At 35.0% G+C, this 19,885-nt stretch overlaps 1 protein-coding gene across 6 annotated transcripts in view; it reads right to left on the bottom strand.

The window, feature by feature from the left end:
• Positions 1 to 456: 456 nt before the first annotated feature.
• PAPOLA (poly(A) polymerase alpha) overlaps positions 457 to 19,885 on the bottom strand; it is a 43,548-nt gene continuing 24,119 nt past the window's right edge. For 2 of the 6 annotated variants that reach the window (XM_057398987.1, XM_057398983.1), the window contains 10 exons: positions 16,110 to 16,163; positions 15,217 to 15,336; positions 13,643 to 13,752; positions 10,827 to 10,948; positions 9,057 to 9,199; positions 8,196 to 8,296; positions 6,365 to 6,585; positions 5,901 to 5,966; positions 4,788 to 4,862; positions 457 to 2,623 (listed from right to left, as the gene is read on the bottom strand). In XM_057398987.1, coding sequence (XP_057254970.1) covers positions 2,528 to 2,623; positions 4,788 to 4,862; positions 5,901 to 5,966; positions 6,365 to 6,585; positions 8,196 to 8,296; positions 9,057 to 9,199; positions 10,827 to 10,948; positions 13,643 to 13,752; positions 15,217 to 15,336; positions 16,110 to 16,163 — 1,108 coding nt within the window. In that variant the 3' untranslated portion in view covers positions 457 to 2,527. Of the gene's footprint in view, positions 2,624 to 4,517; positions 4,620 to 4,787; positions 4,863 to 5,900; positions 5,967 to 6,364; positions 6,586 to 8,195; positions 8,297 to 9,056; positions 9,200 to 10,826; positions 10,949 to 13,642; positions 13,753 to 15,216; positions 15,337 to 16,109; positions 16,164 to 19,885 lie in introns of all 6 variants that reach the window. The other 4 variants (XR_008970848.1, XM_057398986.1, XM_057398984.1 and 1 more) reach the window with 4 other exon arrangements.

The following is a 19,885-nucleotide window of genomic DNA, read 5'->3' on the forward strand; positions in this document are numbered from 1 at the left end:
TAGTGCCATCTGCTGACATAAGAAAGAGTCACAAGAAAAGCAAGTGTAAGATGCCAAAACTGTTACAGCCGTGTTTTTGAGAAATGAGCTTCAAGCTTTTTAAATATATAGTACTTCACACTTTTGATACCAAACTATTTTTTTCAGCTTTTAAACATACAAGATTTTTGAGAGGGACTCCTAATCAGCATACAAGGAATGGATGCTCTTAAAATTGGGTATTTTTTGGGCATTAAACTCTGTTCACAACAAGCCACTACACAATCCACAACCTTTCCCTTTTATAGACTGGAACTCAACATTCTGCTGAGCGTTACTTCCACTACCTATAACATCACACTTCTTTAGAGAAGATTTATTTATGTACTCTTTTATGCCACACGGTGTTTTTGTCTTAGCAGAAAACTTAAGAGCTAAATATGAATTGAGAGTGCATTCAGAAAAATCACACAACTATGGGATTGTGCTGTTTTTTATTGTGTTTTCAATGGAGAAATACATCATCTGTTTACAAAATAGCTCTTGAAAAATACAAGGAGTACAGATACTATAAAACAAAGCAAACTCCAGTCATGAGACACTACGTACATCATGCGAAAGCAACAGTCTGATCTCCAGGTTATGAAAACTAGAATTAAAAAGTCACTATACAGAAAGGTTCCAAGTTTCCAGCTTGGCAAAACTTGGGTGCAGTTACATGAAACGTTTAATAAAATGAAAAAGATTTTCTGATGTGTAAACAAAATGACAAGACTAAATTTGTGCCTGGCAATTTCGATCTAAACTCCATAGCTACACAAAATACACAGACACCTTGTACACTTCAACTGTTAATATAACCTTCTTTGGGGGTGGACGACAGCAGGCTGCACAGGGCAAGGAAAAGAGAAATATTGTATACTAGACATCTTAGACAAATGGCAAAAAAAAACCTTCAGTTACTGCACAGCCTAAGTAAAAGATAAGCTACACTCTGACTCTGGAGAATTAATTTAGAAGGATAAGGGGAAGAGTGTAAGTAATTCAATTTTAACATGAAAGATGCACGTGTAAGAGGATGGAGCACAAAGAGAGAAGGAAGTTCATAAAACATGCTAATCAAAGTATGGGAAGTATGATTTGACATCCCACATTCCAGACTTAAGTAACAGTAAAATGAAGTTTGTTATCTACATCTGGTATTACTGTTGGTATCCCTCATGTTCCTTTGCCATGAGAGATTTAGTTCTTTCAAAAAGAAAAAGTTGTTACTTTATTGATAGGACTACAATAACAAAAAAACAGGAGTCTAGAGCTTACTAGATGTCAAGTGCTTACTAGAAATATGATTTTTAAAAATTCAGCATTGTTCAGTATGTAAAACTATTTTTGATGAGCCACCTAAAAATAAAAAGGTTAAAATTCTTCGGGAAAAATCTTTTTGCCTTTATTTAAAATTTGAAGCTTTTTAATGCATACAGGACTTTCATGGAGTGTAGAAAAATCACCTTATATTTAGTGATTCAAAGGCCATCAAGACGGGTGTTGTATTTCACAGGCACACAATATTTACTTAAACACTTTAGTCATGAGACAAAATTCTGAATTTGTGCCTACAGGCCAAAAGGTATTACGACAAGGTAAGGAGCAAGAGGGAATCCAAATGAATACATGGCTTGTTTTTTTTTGTGTAAATAACCACTGTCATACATGGTGCATACAAGCTGGAGAGGAAAGAAAAAAAGACATGAACAAAAAAACCCCACCCACCATTAAACGCAAAAGCTTTTCCCAAGAAATAAAGGGATCAAAAAAAGGTAATAAAGAATTTGATTAGCTCAAAGGAAAGTTTATTTGCTGTTTCACTGCTGATCTGTATGCACCTTAAAACAATCCTATAAATAAAAAGTAGACCACATCTTAATCATGTCCCAGTCCCACCAATACCAAAACTTCCCAATTACTCCCTCAACTTATGTCTTATAACCTCAACATTTGACATTTCATTCTAAAGGCTTACTGCTGCTTGATGGCAGTTGAACTAGATATACTACACACTTGTTTTCAATGCATAGTATATTGTAGAACATCATCCAATTTGCACTACTGAAGATATTCTTCAATAAAATGAAAGTGTATCAGAGCTAAGATCTAAAATTAGTCATATTCCAATAAAAAAAACTACATAAAAGTGCATTTAAGGGATTCTTATGCCAGTTTTATCTCAATTTTGAAACAATGCATCAAACAAATTCAATCAGAATGTCAAATATGGCTACAAATAGTGTTCATGTTTTTAAAGGCAGTAATCCTTCGAAATACTTAATGCAACTGTTGCTAACACATTAATTGTACTCCTGGCTTCACATACTAACCTGGACTTCCAATCAAGTGGTGATTTTAGCCCAGAAAGGGAAGTGCACAAAATATACCTAAATCCATTTGCAATTATGTTCTAGTCTTGCACTCTCCATTCTCCTTTTTTAATAGGATTAGAAGACAACAGGTTGAGTTGGCAGATATTGTTTATGGACCCCTGAGGTTGTTTTTACCGATTCAATCTCAATTTTATTGAATTCTTGATAACAGGAATAGGATTTGCAGGGAGAGCAGGGATATCTGAAAGGTCTGTACTGGGTGTTTTCTGAAAAGAAAAGAAATGAAGCATTTTAACTTTGTCAGTATCAAAAGAAAAATACTGTAGTAACTGGCATTAACTTTGAAAAACAAGATCTTTAGAAGAGCTTTTTAAAAATATACCAGGATGAGAATCATTACCAATTATAAACACAGAAGCAGATATTTCCTTTGCCTACATAGTCATTACGGAAAATCTGTACCAGTCTTTTCCATAACATGCATTTCTTTTTTCGACAACTGCAAGAAATTAGGAAGTGCAGATATGTCTGAGCCTACTAATAACCTGTATTATAACAAAAAGTAATATCCACAGAATTAGGGTGCTTGGCAGGTGACACCTAGTGTCTGATCTACATGTTTAGCATTTAAAAATTCCTTTGAACAATTCAGTGTTAAGCTTCAGCCCTTTGTAGGTCAAGGATGAAAAACTGTCTCCAGTGCAAAGTGCGCGTCTTCATACATTCCATTTCAGACTGTGCGGAAGCTCTTACAGCCAAATTTCCTACTTTTCTTATCCGTTTAAATTTACATAGAAAAGGTATGATGAATAGTGCTATACGGCTGGGTTAAGAATTCCACCTTGAAAATACTCTGAACACCTAAAAGACTTAAATCCCATTCAGCAAAATTACATCTACAGCCAAATAAAGGAAAAAATAGCAAAGGAACACACCCAATATTCAGTGTGATTCATTGATTTCTCACGTGCTTCTTTATTGCTGGCTGGTGGGTTTGTTTTGTTGTGGGGGTTTTTTTTCTTTGGGGGGGTGGGGGTGGAGATGTGGTGGGTAGAAGTGGGGGTAAACTTTGAAGTATTTCTCTTCCACTGTGGCAGATCAGTTGCCATTCCAATAACCCAGTTATTATGCATTATTTCCCATAATGATTTATCATAAAAGGTTATCTTATAAGCACTGAAAATTAGTATGAGGTACATTTGATAAATGGGGGAAAACTGCATTAAAATGACTGCTCTTAATTGTTGTTTTAACAAGTTAACACTAACTGATATGGCAGCAATGCAACCAGGACTTGGAGCAGAACAGCTCTGACCACTTGCCTCCCTCTTGCCCCCAGTAGCCCGCTCTGGTTGGTGCTGATCTGTGGTTTACCATGTCTCTATTTTCTGCCACATGACCAGGGCTTCAACCAAACCCAACAATGCTATTCAAAAATGAGAAGAGGCCCACCATTCTTTTGCAGCTCTTTTGCAGATTACTTTTGCTAAAGTAGTAACTACACAATAAATAAAAACTACAAAGCTTCCTATAATCATCCCTCAACAAAGGGTAAGACAAACTCTGTGTACTAACTGATCTAAAAATATCCCTGAAACAGCTTAGTTGGACCATGGAACATCTAGAATTTTTGCCAATTTGGTACTTTTATTCAGTATTGCTCATATAGTTCAAAAAGTCCACTAACAAATGCCACAAATACTATTGCAATGTATCCTATTTTCAATCAAAACATTTACTAGACATCATTTAATAATTCTGCATAAAATGCTTTGCAATAGCATAACTTTAACCAGTAGAGCACTAAGAAGCTTAAAAATGCTAGTAAAGACAAAGATGTGTTCTCTAAAAGTTGTTACAATATTAGGAACAAGAATTTAAGTGAATGCCACACAGACGTCGTAATTTGATCTCTATTTTTCCAATGCTCCTTACACTTACAATACCTGCAGTGAAGAAACACAGGTGGCTAAGGAATTACAAAATTACAATAAATTTTCTCTCTCATACTGAATTTCAGAGCCTAAAGTTACATTTCAAACATTTTCAACCTCTACAGGGATATCTTTGACCAGCAACTGTTTAAAGTATTTTGTTTCCCTGTTAGAAAGGATTATTCTGCGATGTGCAAAGCACAAAGGAATAAACTGAGGCCCTTACTTTGAAGGCACAATTCAGAAGAGCGAATCCAGCTTCAGTCAGTTTGTATGGCAAGCCATACATGTTTAGCTACAATGCACATTCATTAAGATCAATGACCATCTAAAACACAAAAATTGTGACAGTAACAATAACCAGCTTTCCACACGACGGAATTAATTAAAAATCATACATTTAGTTTTAACATCTGGACTAATTATTAATTTCAATATTTTCACCACAGGTTACTGCACACACATACAGAGAGGTGTTATTTTTAAAAAACAGTACCTGAGGAGCTTGCAGAGAAGTTGTCTGAAGAGTTTCTGTTTGAGAATTAACATTCACTTCTGTCTCAAGTTGCTCCTAAAAAACAAGAAGTATCAACATATTATATTAAAGAAGTTGATTCCTCCATTTCTTCCCTGAATATTAAGCACATAAGATTTAGAGGAGTCTGACAGTAAAAAGCTAACAGGATTACCTATGTCTCTTATAATGATCTGTTATCCAGAGGATCTATTTTCAATATTAGAGTTACAAGCTTATATGCATTTCAGCCTTCACCCATCTTGAGTTTGAAAAAGATTTCAAGGTGACTACATAATAAGATACAATTCCTCATATGAGGGTGTGAAGACTATAAACCAAAGCACTTAAACATTTTAATAGATATTTTAATTTCTTGAGCATTTCCAGAGCATTCCAAAGGCAACAAAATATGCCCTATAAAAACCGTGTATGCCCAAGTGGATAGTTGCTATCATAAAGCTAAAGACAGACTTTCACCCTTTCTATTCACCAATAAGCAGAAATTGCCTGCTAAATTACAAGATACTGGAGTGAATCTCTGCAAGTCCTGAGAAGTTATGCTGTAACTTCATATAGTAATTTCACTATCAGAAGAAATATACTTGCAATCATTTGTTGTTGGCTTGTGGTTTTTTTTTAATCTAAAAAGTGAAAAAGTTTGCACCTGGCATTGGGATTCTCAGCCCAACATGCAAAAAATCCCAATAGACAACTGTTCTTAAACTAAGTAACTTATTGTGTTTGGGATGCAGGCAAAGCAAGGTATACAGACACAGCCCTTATCCGATTTAAGAATTTTAAATACAAATATAATCATTAATTTTTTTGCTATGCATGATGCTGTGTGAATGACCAGCAAAGAAATCTCTCTCCTATGCAAACATAAACTCAGATTCAGCTTAAACTGCAGCAAGTAACATACTGCAATTCATTAATGCTGACACAGTGAAAAAACAACATATCATTTTGGTATCTTCACTGGAGAGTCTATAATATATCTGCAAACAATCATTCCTACAGGAAAGCACAGTAAGCTTCACAAGGAAGAGTCACAATTAATATACAAAAGTTGTATGGGTTAGGCACAGATACCTTAATGTCCATTTTTTCATTTTCATTGAAATCTATACAGCTAGTATCTTCGCTTATTTCATCCTGCTGAAATGCAAACAAACCCAGAAAATATTAAAAATCATAAAAACATATTTTAAAATAATCAACAAGGTCACAAAGTGTTTTTCAAGACAAAATTAGCTGTAAGACTTAACACGCTCATATTCTAACAACAAGTAGCTTTTAAGACAAGAACTTAAAATCTGAGCATTTGTGCTAATCCAGTACATCATGTGATGAATATCAGCATGGTGAAAAACCACTAACACATAAACAAGCTGCATACATAAAGCAGCAATGCAGTCACAGTAGGAAATATACATCCCATTTAACAAAATAATTATAACTGGGAATATTATAATCAACACTGTGCAGCTGATGTGAATATATGAATGTAAAGTTTTGGGCACTGCTATGGTATGATCTCAAAAAATCTCAAATACCTCTTCAATTTTTATTTTCTTAGGAGACTCTTCCTTATGGGGAGATGATGTCCTTTTCACTGCTGTGACAGGGCTAGGCATTTTTGTTGCAACATTTCCTGAAGTTCTTGGTGATGGATTTAATAGACACGCTGAGGAAGCAATTCTAGAGATGGTAGGCTTTGGTGGTGGAGAAATGGCTGGTTGCGTGGCAGTTTGAGGAATGCTTTCATTTGAAGTACCTATAGATAAATAATTTTAAAAGCTTCAGCAAGATGAGTTGATACAACCATTTTAGGTCAATCATCACTGGTATTCTTGGTCTCTACTCAAAATCACTGGTATCAAGTACGCACCAAAGAAGCGGTACAGTTAGTTGTATAAGCACCATATTTGGAACAGCAGGTGTGCATCCACAGAGTTTAGTCTCAAGTTAGTTCTGAGATAATGTGCGTACCAGATACAGGGTATCAGTGACATGCTGTTTGGTCTCATTAACCCTGCTTAACAGCAGGGTATATTAGCTCAGACAGAACTCTGTGCTAAGACAGCTTGTATTATTCTTGGTACCCAAAAGAAGTTTTACTGTTTCTGTACTTGGCCATATATATATATATGTATATATATGCATTGACAAGGAGTGCCTTAAATCAAATTCAAGAGCAATCTGGTACTCCTTTTGTCACTTAAACATGAAGTTTATCATTTCTCATGCCTGGAGTACACAATGACAGACTAAGTCACAGAACAGTAGACAGAAATCTGACATTCCATGCATCCTTTTGAAAAAGGCTGCATATGACAAAGCTCTAGCTCACCAATTGCCTACCTCAAACCGATGAGCACACACAGGGAGATGCTCAAGTAAGAGAAACATGACACTTAGGACATTTTTCACTAGTAACTATCAGGTGGCTGCTTCAACTAAAACACAAGAATGAGCAACTTCTGATATGCTTCCAAATCCAAAAATGTCACACCGTTTAAGCTCCATTTAGTGCTCATAGACAAACTTACTCACTTTGATGCACCTGTGACTTACAATAAAAATCAGTGAACCGTCTCACATGTCAGAGTGAAGTAAGAGAAATCTCATCTTGAAAGGCAAACCAGTTGGTCACCTTTCCCATCTATTTCTGACTTGTTCCTTGTATACAGCTAATGTTTATCAAAAAAGAGGAGCAGCTGACTCTAAGTGAACAATTTCATCAGATGCCTTTGCTCTTTCACTAAAAAATACTTTAAAAAGAAAAAATATTACTGAATGAAGTGTACCTTTTCTTGTAGAAAATACAGATAAAGCCTGCACACAGAATGAGACATAGCTGAAAAGACATCAATAAGCAGCATGTGTTCTGCTTACATCCGAGTCGTTTTCACTCCTAGACTAAATTTCCATGAAGGACAAGGAGCAGGAACATGGGAGCACAGATGACAAACAGTACAGAACCCCATCTTGGGTTTAACTATAAAATGGATTAAAAATAAAAATTGCTCTTCCAGCTTTAAATAATTTTTCCTCATTTGACGAGCTGAACTACAGACCTGCCTCAGGACATCAGAAAACTACTGCTATTGTGAATAGCAAATAAAAATCCTTAAGAACAAAAGAACAAACAAACATCACAAAATATTCCGCTGTGATTTCCAGAGTCCTAAAGAAATTAGTTAAATCTGTATGCAAAGAGAACATGTTACAGCATGCGTTAAGTAAAGAACCCAAACTGGAAGAAAAAAGCCTTTAAGTGTTATCAAAAAAAAGCCAAAAAAACCAAACAACAAAACAAAACCAAGAAACACAAAACAAAAAAAACAGTATCAACAGACCAGCATATTAAGCCATTTCCCTTACCCCCTGAGCTTTCACTGGAATTTATTTGTGGCACAGTGACTTCAGAAGCCTGTATGTTGGTCACAGATGCTGCTGTTACAGCTGGCGCAGGACTGGTTCTGCTAAAAAGAGAAAAATGACGAGATGCTAAGCATTACATAAAGTTACGGTGCTATATGATCGGCCAGTAACCACAGCTGATAAGATTTTACCTACGTTACAGGCCACAACTTGAAATACAGTGTCACAGTAGGAAGACAGAAATGAGCACTGGCAATCTACTATCAAACTTGAGTAAAGGAAGCTATTTCAACTATTTAACCTGAATCACTTCAGAGACAGCTTTTTAGACCAGTAAGAAGCTGAATTAAAAAAAAAAAAAAGCAACAAATAAGGCTTTTCCTGCTAACTACCACTTACAGCCTCCTACTGCAGTGCCCCAAGTTTTTATATTATCTTGTTCTAAGCATATTTACCCAACTTTATTCCTCAACTGAAGTCCAATACCATAACACCTAACTCCAAATTCAGTCCTGCTCTAGTGCTCAAACTGGACATAGGAGTGTCTACAAGCTCCAATTTGGACCATTCACACCTTGATAATCATCTCACGTATGATTATTGGCGAGGCACTGGAATAGGTTGCCCAGGGAGGTTGTGAATGCTCCATCCCTGGCAGTGTTCAAGGCCAGGTTGGACGAGGCCTTGGGTGATATGATTTAGCCTAAGGTGTCCCTGCTCACGGCAGGGGGGTTGGAACTAGATGATCTTAAGGTCCTTTCCAACCCTAACGATTCTATGATTCTATATGCAATATTTGCTGTTTCTCACACAATTACTTCAGAAACAGAAAGTAGGAAGAAGCCTGAAAGTCTTCATTACCCCTGAGAGCTTCCAGAACTGTTCAATGGACTCGTCTTCATAGCACTAGTAGGTGAAGGCACAGACGTGCTGTTATCACTGTCCATAGACAAGTCTAGGCTGCTGTCATTCAGAGTTGTCAACCTGATCCCTTCTGTTGAATGCTGCAATCCACAAGACAACAGAAAATCATTAGTCCTATTAAGGGCTTAAATATCAGCAAAGATTCAAATGATGCAATATTTCCACAATGCAAAATATTAGCTGTTACATTTGTGAAGAAAAAACAAACAAAAGATGATTTAACAGCGATGAGCTTCCACCATAAACTAAGTTTGTATGCATGCCTTAAATGCAGTTACATTTTAAGGAAAAAAAACCACAAAAAACTAGTGTCAAAACCTGGTGTCAAAATAGGAGCAGTTAAAACCACAAAAAAGTGGACAAATTTAAAATCCTTTTATGTGTAAATACTACCCCATCCTGTCACTACAAGTATTTACATTTTCACATTCACAATTCAAGTGTAGATTTGTCTGAACCAATGATGTTCAAAAGCACAAGATGAACTAATCTATTTAGTGATTGTATTTTCAGCTTTATTTCAAGTTTCTCTGGCTTATAGATACTGCTTTCATTAACATCAAAGTAATATTGATGCACACCAAAACCACAATTAATACAAAGAATTGAGAGACTGATTTGAACTTATAGTTAGCAAAGAAGAACCCTCCTCTGACACAGCACTACTTGAAAGAGATCTATTAACTACTTAATACATTTCAGAGAACAATGTAAATATTATAGTTTTACACTTGGTTTCAATATTGGATTTCCCATTCTTTAAAAAAGCAATTAATTTAAAACAGCTACAGTAATAAAGCACATTACTCAGATATACCTAAAACAGTATATTCTAACAGTGGCTAGCTATTCACAAAACCAAGTAAACCTGTACTGTTCTTGGATTAAGCTAAACAGACACAAAGAAGTGGGGATTTAGAAACACAGACTAAATTATTAAATTCAATGTTCCAACCCCTTCCTCCTGCCTCCACTGAAAGTAAATCACAGCCAACACAATAGCTTAATTAAAAAATTTGCTACCATTCTCATATATATCCACACAGGTAAACTATATACTGAGGGAGAAAATAACCTTGGCTAGACAATGGGCAACTTTCTGGTGTCAAAACTGTCATTTAAATCTTTTAAAAGAGCATACAACACCAAAAGCTGCCGAGTTGCAGGTTGAAGAATGCTTTCCTCCAAATTATCCTCAAAGTATTCAACATCAGTTACAGCAACTGACTACCATGTTAAATGGAAAAAGGCAGCAACAAATTCAACGCTCTACACTGCTATTTGGTTACTTGCAATTTTACATTTAGGAAACTTATAGGATAATCTAATAACAAGAGAAAAGGGATAGAGATAGCAATTGCTTGACTGACTGTTCCATTACTATTGTTACAGATGCTTCCTTTACATGACCTCCATGTTAAAATAGCAAGAACGCTTTAAAACTTTATTATTACACCATTTCGTTTAGGAAGGCCAACAAAATAAAATATTTCAGCCGGATCTGAAGACATTGTTGATGTTCTGGGAAATCTGGTATCACATTTAGTGCATCTAGTAAAACTGCTACAGTCAAATGAGATCACACTGCTTATACAGATAAGACTAAGCTTTCAAAATGTGTTTTTAGTTCTTTGATTAATAAGTCTAAGAAGCTGAGAAATCGTTTCCCAACGGAGTTTTTATTGTTCAAATATTTGTCAAGTTTACCTTTTTCTTTTTCTGAAGCACGTGATTAGGTAGCAGTTGGTGAAGTTGCTTACGTTTCACATGCCTTGCAGCAATCTTCATATCCATCTCAAACATCTTGCTGTTTATTGCTTGCCTATAAACTACACAATTAGAATAACATTAAGACATATTGAAGCATTTTGCAACGTCCACTTACTTGCCCAGGCAGAAAAAAATTGCATTTCATAACACCACCTTCAAGAACAAGCACAGCGTTTCCTTATTCTGGATGCAGAAAGTGAACTGCCTACTACACCACCACTGATAGTGCAAACACTAAAATGTTACTTTGGAAACAGGTGACCTGCTTTTCTATAAAAGCATCTTGCAAGCAGAGAGTTCTCTAAACTATACTGTTAACAAATTTTAACAGTAACAGCTCTGAAATGACTTCTTCATTTCATCTCAAAGGAACAAAAGACAGAAATAAGATATCCCTTATGAGAATTACATTATTTACATAAAAATACTTTCTTCAGAGTAGACTGAATTTTCATTTATGTAGCTCCTAGAGCAAACTGTTCCAAATTGAGGAGCTGAATACTGACCCGCCAACAAATATACTACAAATCATTCTGGCAATTCAGATACCACACTACATTTTTGCTGTTGTAGTCTGGGGGGCTGGTGGTGGTAGTGTCTGTTTTTGTTTTTTTGCTTGCCCTATTTATTTTTTAGGTCTACTATAATGTTCTAAAATGTTCTTTGCCTCAGAACATGTACTTCTAGTGAGTCCACATAGAGCTAATAAAAGAACTAACACTGCAACCCAACATCTAAGGGGGGCTATAGGGATGCTGGGGAGGGACTATTCGTTAGGGACTGTAGTGACAGTCTTAAGATGATCTTAAGGTCCTTTCCAACCCTAACTATTCTATGATCTTGTGTTCCAGTAAAGCCAGGTGAAAGAGGTTAAAATGAAAAAAAAAATGTTCTTTCACATCAATTTTCTAGATGACATTAAACAAAGCCATAGCAAGTGTATGAATACAAAAAAACTTTCTGTAGATCTTCACCTTTTAAGTTCTGTTATTTCCCTTATTCACTGTCTATTCTACCAATATTAAGGAATCTCATTAAGGAATTGATTAGGCTGTATGTAATTAAAATTTGATTAAGAGTCAGACACACAAATAGCTCAATGAATTCTGCATATTAAAGAGCCCACTACACTAATTTTTGGCATTGAAGCTCATAAAGCCTCTGTGTGAAGATTATACAGGTTACAGTTAAGGCAGGGGCACACACAGGAAAGCCAGACATGGTTAAAGCATTCCATATTCCTAACATTAGGTCTTACCAAAGTTTCAATACAAGGAAAACCTAGCCCACTCTTCATGGCTTTCTTCCTCTCCCTGCTCTAAAAAGTAGCCTATTCCATAATTTCATTCGTGAAAATGCTCTGGTAGTTCTGATAAAAATCTTAGGATCTATTCCAAAAGACAGGGCAAGCATGTTTTCAGGATGGATTAAAAACATTGAAAACAGACCCACATTAATTTGAGATGACAAAGAAACCCATAACACACAAACAGAAATTGTTTGTTTGATACTTTTTACAATATTTACAAATTGAATGGAAAACTATACACTGCAGTCTATAATGTTTTTGATGAAATACTACTTAAAATTGCATGTAGCCAAGTTTCAGACCTGCATGTAATGCAAGTAGATCAGACTCATTAAGTGCAACATTGAGTATTTTCATACCAAAAATTTGACAAGTACACTACTGAAGTATCGTTTATAAAACACAAAAAGACACTCTAATTCATAGATCCCTTCACTCTTTCAAAGCAGCAGCCAAGCTATTATGCCTTTTCTAAATTCTGAAAAATTACAATGATGTGTCAATAGTTTCACCTTCACCACTTGAAAGGAATATTCCACCTCTCAATAAAAATCCCCTTGCCCCCACTGTAGCTTTATATGACTAAAAATAACTTCAGTACCTTGGCATAATTTACTTATAAATATACATATTTATTAATATTCACTCATACACCCACACTGTGTATGTGTGTGTGTACGTACAGTTTCCTCACTTCCAGACTGAGTTGTGGAAATTCGGAGACCAGGGCTGCATTAGGTAACACCTGAACCTACTCCTGTAACTGTAAAAATGTAATACTTGAGCCTTAAGCATAGTTTGTTAAAGGAAAAAAATCTTGGCCCTAGACTCTGGAGATGCACACCTTTTCAGCTGTGACCCATTCTTTGCTTACATATTTCTTATGCATGTGCTACAATATTTTCATGAATCAAAAAATAAACATCAGAAAAAACTCAAAAAGATTTCTTGCACTGGGTGTTGGACATGAAAGTAAAAGTTACTGAACCAACTAGCTAGTATGAAATGCTATGGAATAAAAGGCATTTTGTTCTGAAGTCTACTAGTTACTTGGCTATAATCCACCGATAAATTCAGTCTCATCATGCAAAAAAAATATTTAAATTATATATGTTTTAAACATGAGGTTATGCTAGGTAGCTAGCATGTAACCAATCTGCCTGTTTAACAAAGATCACAATATATAACAACGTTTTTAGTGAGATCTGAAAGATGCATGCATCATTTTCACCAGTTTTAATGAAAAAAATGAAAATTATTACTTTGTCTAGCAGCATTAAAACTCATTAAAACTGTATTTCATTAAATAACCTCAACTCCTTAGCTGAATCTCTCTTCTCTATGCCTAGACAGAGCTCTGCTACTGAAACAGGCTACATTATGAACAAAGACAATAGCTTCAATGATTTTATCAATACCAGAACATGTAGAAAGCAAAACTTACCTGTGTCTGTAAAAGACTGAATGTCATAGGTAAGGTCAACACTTAAATTCTCAGAATTCTCTGTTTTCTTAAACACCAACCCAATCACCCACATTGTACGGTATTCTTCTCTGGAAAATATTATACAAAACAATCATATAATACTGGCAGAAGAATAATCTAAACTACTAAGACAGACAACAGTTGTACATTTTTTAGCTCTACTAGCAATGGGGAGCTAGCCATAGAAAGGCAAAACCCGAAGCTGACAATGACATTCCCCTTTCATTTGGGAAAAGTCATGAAAAAATGACACATTTATCTCCAGCAAACTTAATGAACGAATATCATCAGTAATTACTTCATTCAACTGTGCTTCTGTACAGACTCTCTCATTAGGAATTTTAACTAGACATTGCAGCTGTAAAGGAGCAATTTGAAAGGAGAAAAGAGATTTTCAGTACTTGATCCTGAAAATAGTTAGAATTTATTCCCTAACTAACCAAGTCCTGTTTCGGCACCTAAACTTTTCTTTAACTCTCCAATTTCTTAACCATGACTAGACAAAGTGCAGTTTTGGGGCAAGAAAAGCCTCCCTTTGACAGCACACCTTCACTTAACATACATGGAAGATGATTACAGTTTATTACAGAATATAGCATAACAGTTCTGTAACAGCTAAAGACATTCGATGTTTTAATTCAAATGTCTTTTCCCATAGGACTATTTCAGGAGAACATTGTCTTCCAATCAACAGGCAGCTTTAGCTGTATTCACCCACTAACATGGTGCTGAAAAAGTATTGCCTGCTTTTGTCCAATTTTACTTAGAACACATATGTAATTTATGTATGTAACTTAAAAAAAAAAACAAACCAAAAAACAACCCAGTAGCACCATACTGTCACTTGAAGCAGATGATGTCTGAGAAAGGCCAGCAAACAAGGCTTTTCACACACTCCTGGTGAAGACAAAAATTTTCTGCACGTTCTCACAAAAATGATTCCTTACAATTATAATGCTACCTAGAAATAAATTTTATTAAAAAGAGGTTTTAACCAACTATAGTTGTTTTGGGTGGGGTGACAAAGCACGGAAATAGTTGAAAATATATGCCAAACAATTTGAAGCACTTGGTATCCTCACCACTGTTCACACATCCAAATTCTAACATCAGCCATTACCAAGTTTCAGTGATATGCACCTTAACTGCTAACAATATTAAATGTACTTAGTTACTTAAGATTTCGGTTCCGCGTCTGATGTTCTTCCTGATTCTCAGTGCTGCCTCCTAACTAAAACTGTCTTATTATCTGATGCTAGCTGCTCAAACAGCAGCTAAGCAGCTAAGTAACAGCAGATTCTTGGCAAGAAAATATGCAATTTAATACAATTTTCTGCTTAGAAACATTCTTATACAGAATAGAGTATCTAATTTTACAAGTAGTATGTAAGAGCTCAAAATTATATGCCTTTAGATGATGTAACTGAAAATTAATCCATTTAAGATTCTATAAAAATGCTAGTGTGTTTATTAATGAATTGGCTTTTAATTACGTTAGTTCCTCACCATTACATTAAAAAAGTTTTGCTTACTTGTCAGGATTCTCCTTCGGTGCTGGGAATGACTGTGGATTCACATGAGCCAACGTAATGAATTCATTCTTCTCCAGATTTCCAACTAGAATACGAATTTTTGATTCCACCAAGCCCACCCTGCATGAATGTCATTTATTAGCAAGTTCTCATTAATATGATATAGAAGTATCTAATATCATGTATCAGGACAAAATCCTCAACATCCTCCCTATACTAATAGTTGAGTCTGCAAATTAATTAGTGCACTACAGATGACAGACTAATTCAGACCAACAAACCAAGCGAACATGTTCTGAAAACTAACACCAGAGAAGCTTAAGAGTGCCTGAAGATCTCATTATGGCCAGATTTTACAAATCAAATTAAATAGCAAGACGTTCCACATCAAGTAAAAGGCAGCAAGAAACTCCAACGTATTTCTCCAACATTCTTTTGGCTTTAGATGATGAATTTTCAGGTTGAAGAAATCCTCAACATGTGACAATCTTAAAACTTTTATAACAAAAGAGGGCAGAAACAAGGGAATGTTTTTTTTTTTTGAGAAAAGGTATTTCAAGAGATAGAAAACATACTCCTCGCACTGCTTATTAAAAATGTGCATAAGGCTTAAGAAAACAAGATTTTCCAGTGCACCTGACTGTGCTGTAAAGAAGTAAAATGCAAGCAACAGCTTTCACTCCTTGGTTCTTCACTTTTACTGTTTTTCAGAAACATGCTGTCTTCATCCATTTAATTCTGAAATGCCACTTTGTTCCACTAAAAAGATATTAGAATGACTAGATCTCCCTTACATCCAGGGTTGACAGGGTTTTGGTTTTGTTTGGAGGGTTTTTTTGTGTTGGGTTGTTGTTTTTTTTTTTTTCTTTTTCAATAGCAAGCATTATACTCACCATTCTAGACGCTGTTTTTCTGTCGGTGCACTTGCTAGAAGTACAATATAATGCCTTTGGAGATAAAGACAATATGCTATTCTATTTATACTTCTAAAATAAGACATCAAACCTTAACATTAAAACTTTGTAGCAAATTGTACACTGCAAACTACAGATTATTAGCTTAAGTATATATACTCATCAATATAATTATGCATTTTTATGTCCCCCAAGCATGTGACTAATGGACTTCCCAAAAAACATTTCAGATTTTAGGGAATTGCATTTTTACTTTAATTAATACCAGTAACCTTAATAAAAGCCTAGGAACGTAGCACTAGTTGGAAAACAGTACAGATATTTCAATATGACATGATATCAGGGATTTAAATGACGAGAGATTCCTTGCAAGTGAAAACAACTGTTCACAGCCATCTATACATATGCTAGCTTAGTCTCATATCTGTTTAGAAGAACAGTTAACAAAAAAATGCATTTCTTCAAAGTAAAAAAAAAAATGACACTAACAAGTGTGGTTTAAAAAGCCAGTATCTGCAGCTTAGAACTGTCTGAAGACACTTAATCTGAAACTTCATGAGGAATGTTTCCTCTGATGATAATTCTTAAGCTCTCAATTATATTCCAGGACAATCAGTGTATACACACTAAGTAAATTTCAAATAAACAGAAAACAGAACAAGAATGGTGGTGTAAACAAAGCAGCCTAAAGAGAGTGGAATGGAAGATGATTACTTTTAACTTGAGTTCATAATGAGGGAGGTGAGTGAACCTTACATGGTTACAGCCAGGTTTTTCAGAAGTTTAGCAGAAAAATCTATTTTAACATCCAAAGTCATCCAACTTGGCATTACTCCATAATGATATGGTATATTTAGGTATCTTCAGATCAGGATTTAAAGAACATAAGTAATATAATGGATTTGACCCTAGTATATATACCTCATGGAAAAGAACACAAGGTCAACGATGGTGAAAAACTATTGTGCGAAAAGTCCTATGAAGCTATAGGCCTTCAAATTGTAATGGCAAATAAAAATCAACAGATCAAATTAGTAAGCACATAATTACGTATTTAAGTGGCAAGAGGAAAAAAACCTTCTAAATGCTACAGTCCTTTGAAATCAGTCAGAGGATGTCAATGACACTAAAGGACTGAAAAAGATTTGGAGAAACTTTTTTCCCCTTTCTGCATAGATTAATTTTTCTGATAAAACAGAATTTTAACCCATTCCGAGTCAGTTTTATCTAATTTTTTTTTCCATTTTGGCATTAATAAATAGTAAGGGTCCTTTATTCAAATTCCATATGGGAAGCTCCTAACTTCTGGTATCTATTTTCCCTAATGAGCACTAGATATGCAACTATCATTCATAAGATTCCTAGATCATACATACCACACAAGCTTGCAGAATGTTTAATTTAGTAGGAAAGCCAACTTAAGCTTTTTGTTGTTTTTAAACATGTATGAACTGAAAAAAAACAAGTATCTGAAAAAATAATTTCCAGTTACTTATTAAAAGCAGCTCTTTGAAACAAATTTCTGAAGAATTAAAAAACAAAAAAAAACCCACAAAACCAACTTGGCTATGTCTTAAAACCTCAGCTAAGTGGTTAGTACCTAGGAAAAAAAAAAACTTAAGGCTTTTTTATTAAAATATAATGATTAGCTATTTTTGCTCAGGTAGTGCTAGCTGAAAAAGAAGGAACAGGAGAAGATGCAATTTCTTCCCCCATACCCAACTGTTAAAACGGTGCTAAGAGGGAAATCCACTACTGGCAGTTTCACCAAAAGTTAAATAGCACAAGCTATTAAAAACCAAGATGTACTTGGTTTTAGAGTCAAAGTTCTCACTGCTAAATTTTAATAACAAGATTATCAGTTCTTCATTCATAATTTTATCACACAGAATATTTCTAATCCAAAAGTACCCATTACTTCAGGATAAAGGAAAAAAAAACCAAACAAAAAAAACCTGAAGTTAAGCTTCTACCTCTCAGTGGTGATTTTTAGATTGAGAATATTGTTTTGAAGTATGTGGGTTTAGTCTTTTTGTTGTTATGTGGTTTTGGTTTGGGGTGCTTGATTGATTGGTGAAACAACTGCTATTTCTCTCCTATTGTCTCCCTATCAGTATTGTTTTTATAAAAACAACCTTATGTAGATATTACGGAACTGTCTTACAGCATTAACACCCATACCTACAAAAAAATGAAGGATTTTTAAGTCATGCTACCTTCTGAAAAAAAGTGGGAACACCTGAACATGTTCATTTCAATTCTTATTAAGCTGTCCAGGATTTACACTTTAAATTATCCAGTCCTTTTAGACAGAGTCCTATCAAGGGAAGTGTTCAAAGCACCTTTTTAAAAGGTATGTTTACATTCTACTTATTTAGCAGGGTATCCCTACAACAGAAAAAATATGCCAGAGCTCATTAAATGAGTGTTATTTCTCTCGCTACTGTACTTCCCTCTTTGCTTTAAGCTGTAATAATTTAATTCTTAAGTATCACTTCATCCTGATGTTATACCTATTTGAAATTATTTTTGTAATTTCACTCCAAAACACCATATCCAACCAAGTGTATGTCCTTTGTTGTTGTTTCCCCCCCCCTCAAAATTTAAAAAAGAATGCATGAAGGGCAGATAACACATGTAACTACCTAAATTCCAAATAATTGACATTTTGTATAAACAGGAAAAATACACACATAAAACCAGATGTCCCCATTTTCTTAATTTCTAATCTGCTCCTGCCATGCAGGTATGCAGCAGTCTCCTTAGTCACAAAGTTTATTTTAAACACTGCTAACAAGTCAAAAATGTTTATGATCAAGATAGATGTTTAGCAACCAACCGTCATCAAGAGTGCTACGGATTACTAGAGCAATCAGAGAAGTGTTTTTAAAACTGTGTCTCAGAGCAAGGACCAGACCTTGTCTTACCTGACAGAGCACTACATGCTACTTCGAATTTCAGCAGGGACAACTCAAGGCAACTACAACTTAGACAGGAGGAAAGTGTGAAGGAGGGAGGAAAAAAAAAAAAACCACCATCTAGCTTTCAGATGGAGATCTGAGCAATAGAGCCATATTTATTGCATATGGATGACTGTATATAAAGAATATGTAAGAGCTTAGTAACCAAAACTTTTAGTTAACCAGAAAATCTTGGGTAATTTAAACAGCTCCATATGATCATTCCACAATTTAAAAAATAAAAATAAGCAAAGACATTCTGTGCAAAGCATACAAACCCTGAACACTTAATGTTAGCAACAGAAAATTTTATTGCTAAAAAATGATAAAATGGCTAAAGCCAGTACACAAAAATATATTTAAATTAAGATTATTTCAAGTGACAATGTTTCCCATTTTTCCTAGTTTTGAAAGAAACAGAAAACTTACTAGGGAACTTACTAACTCTTGAGCAGAAGCTGATTTGTCTGCAGCCCATCTTAACTTGAAAAAAATAATGTAACTTTACTGTGCTTTTATAAGTGTTTTGAAGCTTACATCTCCAAGGTACAACATAAAAGCCATCCAAATATTTTAAAGCCTTTATCATGCAAAAGGTATAGAAACAAAACACAGACACATTATGAAGGTCATCAGTCTCTTTTAATGGGGGAACTGTATATTTCAATCTTGTTTAAATTAGTACATAACCAACCAACCACCCAACACACAAACAAGTGTAAAAGATATCTGATTTTGATTCAACAAGAATGGGTCTCCAATTTCAACTGAGGGCAAAGAAGATGTAGTCCATAT

This window comes from Pezoporus wallicus, unplaced genomic scaffold (genome assembly GCF_028554395.1).
Source record: "Pezoporus wallicus isolate ANWC-B61680 ecotype Strahan unplaced genomic scaffold, APGP_CSIRO_Pwel_v1 contig_8218, whole genome shotgun sequence".
Lineage (NCBI taxonomy): Eukaryota > Metazoa > Chordata > Aves > Psittaciformes > Psittacidae > Pezoporus > Pezoporus wallicus.